This window comes from Pongo pygmaeus, chromosome 13 (assembly GCF_028885625.2).
Source record: "Pongo pygmaeus isolate AG05252 chromosome 13, NHGRI_mPonPyg2-v2.0_pri, whole genome shotgun sequence".
Lineage (NCBI taxonomy): Eukaryota > Metazoa > Chordata > Mammalia > Primates > Hominidae > Pongo > Pongo pygmaeus.
Genome location: NC_072386.2, coordinates 59,965,055 through 59,972,698, shown reverse-complemented (window position 1 = coordinate 59,972,698; position 7,644 = coordinate 59,965,055). Strand labels below are relative to the sequence as shown.

Here is a 7,644-nt window from a genome sequence, read left to right as displayed (position 1 = left end):
TGTGAATTAGGTATGATTCTCATTTCACCAATGATGAGACTATCAAGTAACTTGTAAGTGAAAGTCTGCCTGACTCAAAAATATATTTTTAAAAAATTACTTTATATAGTAGCTTAATGTAAGGAGTAATAAGTGAAAATTGGCTATTGGGCATGTTAGCAAACTTAGTGTTTAAACCTAAAAACAGTTAACCTATGTTGCAGCCTCTCTGATGAATACTCGGCCTTGTAACTTGGCTTCTTTAAATGGTATAAACCTTTTTTTCATGAGTGTTTATTGCTTCTATTAGACTGTGATTTCACTGCAGGCAGACAAAGGACTGAATTTTCTACCCTTTTGAACACTAATAGACTGCTGAACACTATTTTGTAAATGTGGGTACTCAACAGACTTTTTTTAGTAAATGTGAAAACCAAAATGACACTTAATAAGGTTCAGAGTATAAAAAATAGTTCTCACTTAAAATAACATACACCAAAAGAATATGAAAATACTGATTTATTACCAACAAAGTAGGATTTCCCAAAGTTTTTTTCAATTACACACACACAAGCACACACAATAGCAGAATGAAATTACATTTTTCACATCTAAAGGTTTATACCTCAAAGAAAACAGGCATGTGTCCAAAAGACAATTAGAAAGCAAGAAATCTTTCCTTTTACTTTGAATATGGAAAATCTTTTAACAGAGACTCTTCCCAGGCAAACCAATGAAGATTTAGGCATAGAAAATGCTTGTCACCTTAAGGTTTTTAAATATAACTGTATTCACCAAATCAAGTTTTTACTAGAAGTTTTTATGATTTTTATGTAATTAAAAATCAACTTTTGGCCTGGCGCAGTGGCTCACGCCTATAATCCCAGCACTTTGGGAGGCCGAGGCGGGTGGATCATGAGGTCAGGAGTTTGAGACCAGCCTGGCCAATATGCTGAAACCTCGTCTCTACTAAACGTATAAAAAATTAGCCGGGTGTGGTGGCACGCGCCTGTTGTCCCAGTTACTCGGGAGGCTGAGGCAGGAGAATCGCTTGAACCCGGGAGGCGGAGGTTGCAGTGAGCCGAGATCACGCCACTGCACTCCAGCCTGGGCGATAGAGCAAGACTCCATCTCAAAAAAACAAACAAATAAACAAACAAAAAAACTTTGCAGAAAATAAAGTTTTAAGTGGCTGAGACTATGTGCTAGACTTACTACTGTTTAATATGCCAAAATGATACTTTAATAAATGACAATTTATTCTTCACAGCTCAAAATTCAATGTAAAGCCAAATATTAATTTTTTCCAGTAGAGAAATTAAATGTTTACAAACAAAGTATGGAACAGTTGTTGGCCTATGTAAATTGAAATGTAATTGACCATTTTATTTTCAAACATGCTTAATCTTCACGTTTCTTTTTCACATTGATACTCATTTTGCAGAAATAAGATGACTGGTACTAATTTAGACAATAAACAAACTACACCAAGCACATTTTAGTAAAGATATTTTGGTGGAAAGCAAAGTAATTAACAATGAAAATATTTGGTAATATCCATTTACTAATATGTTACCAACTTCTTCAATGTTTACATGACTTGCTCATATTAGTAAAAATGTCATTTTAAAATATTTTCATACTTCATGCATTGGAGTTAGTTTAAGAACGGAAGTCTCTTTTAAAATGTTTATAAAGAAGAAAACACCTTTTTAAAAAGAAAATGTCTAAGTGAGAGGACATAAATGTATGGTTCATTATTTTTTGACTTAATAAGAATATAAATTTCAATGGCTACTTAAGAATATACAAAACCCAAACTGAAAGCAATTCTTTAATTTATTCAGGCAAGCAAGTCAAAAAAATAATTTTGTCATTACTGGCACAGATCCAATCCACTGTTCAAAGACATGACTTTGGACTGTCTATTTTCCTATAAGATTTATTTTTTAAAAGAAGAGAATTTGTTGGTTCTACTAATTAGTATAACTTAGAGATAAACAAATGATTTTCCCATTTAATTCTTTTGCGGTGAAAGAAAACAGTTTAAACTAGATTTTCTAAGATAATGGGTACATCAACATTGTAAGAAAGGCCTTATAGGCTTAAGTTCTAAAAACATTATGGTTTTAAAGAAATCAATGCTTTTCCATCACTCTTTACATAACACTGAGAAATTTCAAATATAAATTGTAGAAACCAGTATATGAAATTTTAAGAAAAATCTTACTAAAAATAATTATAAAAATGCTTTTAGAAATATAAGATGTAAAATACAATTGACTTTAAATAAAATAAAAAACAGCAACCCCTGCCCCCACACTTTACAAGGTTATTCTTTAAAAACCCTTGTCACCTAATTTTATTCTCAGTCAATCTTTTGGATGTATTTTGCATCATCTGGTGGCCACCTTGTAGCATTTCAAAGCAGTTCTGCTACCATTTTTGAACCCCAGTGCTTTTTTCCCCTTGAAATACCAATAAAATTATAGCATCAAGTTTCATAAAACTTTCTTTTAAAGGCCCATAAAATTCCATTTCCTACTGGAGATAAGGTAATCTTTTTTAATAGGAAGAAATGAATAGATCTGTCATAAATTATTACTATACATTAGACATTTTCATATCAATTTTTAAAAATTAAATATAACATTGGGAGAAACTAGGACTTAGGCTCTAGAGTCATCTTTAGGCTCTAAAAGTAATTAAAGTTACTCTGCAATTAAAGCTCAGGGCTACCATATAAGTAACTTCTTGTGATTAACCCCTCTTCCATTGTACCTTTGATTTGTAATATTAAGTACCTTTTAACATAAGAACTCAATGACTCATGGTCAGACTGCCAAGGACTCAAGTTCAACCAAGACTGAAGAAGACTTAACTTTTACTACCAGATGATATTTTGGAAAGGTCATTATGGTTTCCATTATCAACCTATTTGTATTTAAAAGCAGGTTTCCAAAAATAACTGCTTTTCGTTTTAGTGAATCTCCTTTTATTCAGTTGAGCCATACTTATAAACAGAATTTAACAAAAAAAATTCCCAAGTTCCCTCTCTTTACTTTTCTTAAGAAGGCTGAGTGAATGTAATACGGCGCCGCCGCCTTTGGAAAGCCTTTAAATTCCATCTGTTTGGTTCCAGCATATAAGGGCCATTGTAGACAAACAAAACTGTCATCTTTTCAGAATAAGGAAGATTTTGCAGGAGCTGTAAGTATTAAAACAAATTGTCATATAAGCTATATACTGAGAAGTATAGTTTTCCAACCTTACATGTGTACAGTCAAATGTATTATTTTATTTGTAATATTAATAAAACTCTTTTTTTTCCCACTCTGTTGCCCAGGCCGGAGTACAGAGGTGCGATCTCAGCTCGGTGCAACCTCCACCACCCAGATTCAAGAGATTCTCATGCCTCAGCCAGCCTCCAGAGTAGCTGGGATTACAGGCATGCACCACCAGGCCCAGCTAACTTTTTGTATTTTTAGTAGAGACGGGGTTTCACCATGTTGGCCAGGCTGGTCTCGAACTCCTGACCTCAGGTGATCCGCCCGCCTTGGCCTCCCAAAGTGCTGAGATTACAGGTGTGAGCCACTACGCCCAGCCAATAAGACTCTTAAGAAGCTCTTAAACACCTCAATATAAACCTTGCCAGACTGTAATCCTTACCTAAATTAGCATACCTGTAGCCTGGCCTAAGGAACAATCAAAATAAGGAATAATCGAGCCCTCTAGATTCACAGGATAACTGGGATTATTATTCAACTTCCTTGGCAGACCTTGGAAGAGAGTATATCCTCCACAATTTTCCTAGGGTAGATACTTTCACTTTTTATTTATAAACACTTCTCAAGCAACTTCTTTGATAGCCTGGTATCCTGAAAAGTGTGTAACAGGGACATTTGTAGACTACGGTATTTGGCAAGCAGTAGGGTATTAACAGATATGACTATTCCACAAGACTATCTGCTGAAAAAAAGAAGACAGATGACACTATTTAATAAAAATTTGAATGTAGGATGGGCAAAAACAATTTTTTTTTTTTTGGAACAAGGTCTCATTCTGTCACCCAGGCTGCAGTGCAGTGGTGTGATCTGGGCTCACTGAAACCTCCGCCTCCCAGGCTCAAGCGATCCTCATGCCTCAGCTTCCCAAGTAGCTGGGACTATAGGCGCATGCTGCCACATCCAGCTAATTTTTGCGTTTTTTTTGTAGACATGGGGTTTTGCCATGTTGCCCAGGCTGGTCTTGAACTCCTGGGCTGAAGTGATCCACCTGCCTTGGCCTCAAAAAGTAGTGGGATTACAGGTGTGAGCCAGTGCACCTGGCCAAAATTTTTCATGAATACTTAAAACGGAAAAAATCTGGTTACATTAAAAACATATCTTTGAATATATATGCTTTGTAATTTACTCACAGCACTAGATTTAGCAAAAGAAAATTTCCCATTGCAATGGTTCTAGATTATGAAAAATTATCTACAAAGATAATTCTGTTTTTATCAGAATTAACCTGTGAGTAGAAGATGTTGGGATACTTAAATTTCCCCTGGGCCAGCATAGTGCTAGTGGCAAATAAAGAGGAAGGGCAGTATATGACAAGAGAGGCTTTTTTGGGAAAATGAAGAGCCAGAGTCTTAAGGGTTGTATTCCCCACTCATCTTTTAGTGCTGAAAGAGTACCTTTTCTAGAAGAGGAATGAGAAAATCTCAATTTTAGAACATAATAATATGCCTCCTACCTTTCTTCCTCTGATTAAGCATGACACTGGAACTTGTCCCTTTAATAATGTAAATATTACTGTTAACCTTTTAAATTCCTTTTTTGGGAGTGTTCCTGCTATTATGTACATGTTGGGACAAAAACTGTATGATTAAGCCACAGGGGATTTCTGAGTATATGACCACTTTTAGGTTACTTTTTACCTACCTTTGGTGTTATGAAAAAGTATTGAGATGTATTTTCTTTACAGGCAGTATTTACAACCATTTCAAACACTCTCCGTTCATTGACTGGGTCCATTCCCTAAACAATGGCAATGATAATGATTACATTTATTCCTATTACAGGATATAAGAAGATCCAAGTAACAGAACAATCACCATACCTGATTGATTTCATCAACTACTCTAAATGGACATCTATTTAGCTCCTGAAGTGCCATCAAGTATAACATGGTAGAAACACTTCTTTCACCTCCACTTTGATGATAAGGAGTTAATTCATGCAGTTGAGTACTACTGCGAAATTTGACTCTAATTCGAATTCCATATTTATCATAATCTTCCTATAAAACATTTAAAAAGTGATGAAAAATGAGTTTCCTCTGGTAATATCATTCTATTATTTGAAAATGGATTGAATTAACTGAGTAAGAGTAAAGAACTCAAAATTTAGTGACACTAGTTTAAATATGTAACAATAAATATATATGTATTTTTAAAAATAATAAATATTAAACAAAGTTACCATCTAAAAGCTTTAAGGATTTTCAAAGAACTACTTAGATAAGGAAACTATTCAGATTAAATTAACATTTTCCTCCTCTATACCATTTTATTCAAGTTTAGTAGGCTTCCCCAAGAGTTTTTAGAAATTACTGAGCGAGGAACTCTCTCCTGGAAAGGCACTATCTATTCTAGTTCCAAAATGCTAGGTTCTTAAACTGTAGGTGAAAGCAATTAGAACATAATGGAGTGTCATGCTCTCTTGTGCTAGAGAAGTGGCTGTGTATGGTAACTGCAGAGGGCCAAGAATCTCCCTAACTTCTTCAGTTGGTTAAGAAGGAAAAAACAAGGTAGGAATTACACATATACTTTGAAAACTTAAGTCATACATACACACAATACTCAGCAAAAAGCAAGCCTGGCACGTAACAGGTGCTCAATAAATATTTGTTGTAATGAGTACATTAGTGTTTTATAAATGTTGCCAAAACTGAGGATGCTCTAAGGTTTATTTACTACTATTCTTATTGATGGCATTTCTATGTCAGGTTCAGATTTACCTTAAAAATGAGATACATAACTTACTAATTAGGCCGGGTGTGGTGGCTCATGCCTGTAATCCCAGCAATTTGGGAGGCCGAAGTGGGTGGATCACCTCAGGTCAGGAGTTTGAGACCAGCCTGGCCAACATGGGGAAATCCCATCTCTACTAAAAATACAAAAATTAGCCGGGCATGGTGGCAGGCATCTGTAATCCCAGCTACTTGGGAGTCTGAGGCAGAAGAATAGCCTGAACTCAGGAGGTGGAGGTTGCAGTGAGCCAAGATCCGCCACTGCACTCCAGCCTGGGTGAGAGCGAGACTTTGTCTCAAAAAACCAAAACAAAAAACATGAAACTTACTAATTAAAGGTTATCTATTAATTGAATAGAGCTTTAAGGTCTAAGATAGTACTGACCAAGAGAAAGATATAATACAACCCACATACGTAATTTTCAATTTTCTAGTAGTTACTTTTTTTTTTGAGACAGAGTCTCTGTCTCACTCTGTTGCCCGGGCTGGTCTCAAACTCCTGAATTCAAGTGATCCTCCTGCCTTGGCCTCCCAAAGTGGGATTAGGCATAAGCCACAGCACCTGGCCTTTGCCTGTCTTAAAGAAAAATTAATTTTAGCCCAAATTGCAATGCATAAACTTATAGCACAAGAAATTAGTAGCAAATTTCCCACTATTTTCATTCTCATAAATTCTTAAATTCTTTTTTTTTTTTTGAGACAAGGTCTGGTTTTCTTGCCCAGGCTGGAGTGCAGTGGCACCACTGTGGCTCACTGGAACCTCCACCTTCCAGGCTCAAGTCATCCTTGCACCTCAGCCTCCAGAGTAGCTGGGACCACAGGTGCATACCATCACACTCAGCTAATTTTTGTATTTTTACAGAGATGCGGTTTTGCCATGTTGCCCAGGCTGGTCTCAAACCTGTGAGCTCAAGCTATCTGCCTGCCTCAGCCTCACAAAGTGCTGAGATTACAGGCGTGAGCCACCACATCTGACCATGAATTCTTAAATTCTTTATAAAACAAAAAAAAAGACACTGATATTTCAAACTAATCTGTTTACGAGTCTTCTAACTCCAGCTGTGGTAGCTTTATAATGTATTTATTCAATACAACTGAATAACCATTACTCAGATGTATAAAAAGAGTTACAAGGTATTATTAGTCAGTAATTCCAAACATAACCCCCCCGCCAAAAAAAGTGACCCTAATGGAATCCCATAGGTGGTCTTCTTTCTTTCAACATTTTGGTAAACAAAACTTTTCACAGATATAACTTGAAAGTAAATAAATAATTTATATGTACTTTAAGCATATAATTAAAATTACTTGCCAGAAATATTATTTATTTCAAATGCAATTTTACCTCATTTTCTGTATGGAGATCAACTTCACCAGCACACTGCATGGAACTAAAAAAATTGCTGAATTTTTCATTAATTTTTTCTACCAGCTCTTTTAAAGGATTAAGCCACCTTTCTTTTACCTACAAATAAAGGCAATATAAAAACACAACTTAAAAGCAGTATTACTACATTCTGACACACAATTTTATGTAAATTTTATATCAGTATCAGTCTGGGCATAACACACTTCTCTTAGAAGCATGTCATCTCATTTTCCATTATTCTACATTCCCATTTCATTAATAATCACATGATAAAAAGA

At 35.4% G+C, this 7,644-nt stretch overlaps 1 protein-coding gene across 6 annotated transcripts in view; it reads right to left on the bottom strand.

Moving 5' to 3' along the window:
- Nucleotides 1-483: 483 nt before the first annotated feature.
- SMC5 (structural maintenance of chromosomes 5) overlaps nucleotides 484-7,644 on the bottom strand; it is a 95,725-nt gene continuing 88,564 nt past the window's right edge. For 2 of the 6 annotated variants that reach the window (XM_054501702.2, XM_054501703.2), the window contains 4 exons: nucleotides 7,343-7,462; nucleotides 5,086-5,265; nucleotides 4,908-5,003; nucleotides 484-3,187 (listed from right to left, as the gene is read on the bottom strand). In XM_054501702.2, the coding sequence (XP_054357677.1) occupies nucleotides 3,047-3,187; nucleotides 4,908-5,003; nucleotides 5,086-5,265; nucleotides 7,343-7,462 (537 nt within the window). In that variant the 3' untranslated portion in view covers nucleotides 484-3,046. Of the gene's footprint in view, nucleotides 3,188-4,907; nucleotides 5,004-5,085; nucleotides 5,266-5,508; nucleotides 6,575-7,342; nucleotides 7,463-7,644 lie in introns of those variants that run through there. The other 4 variants (XM_054501704.2, XM_054501705.2, XM_054501706.2 and 1 more) reach the window with 2 other exon arrangements.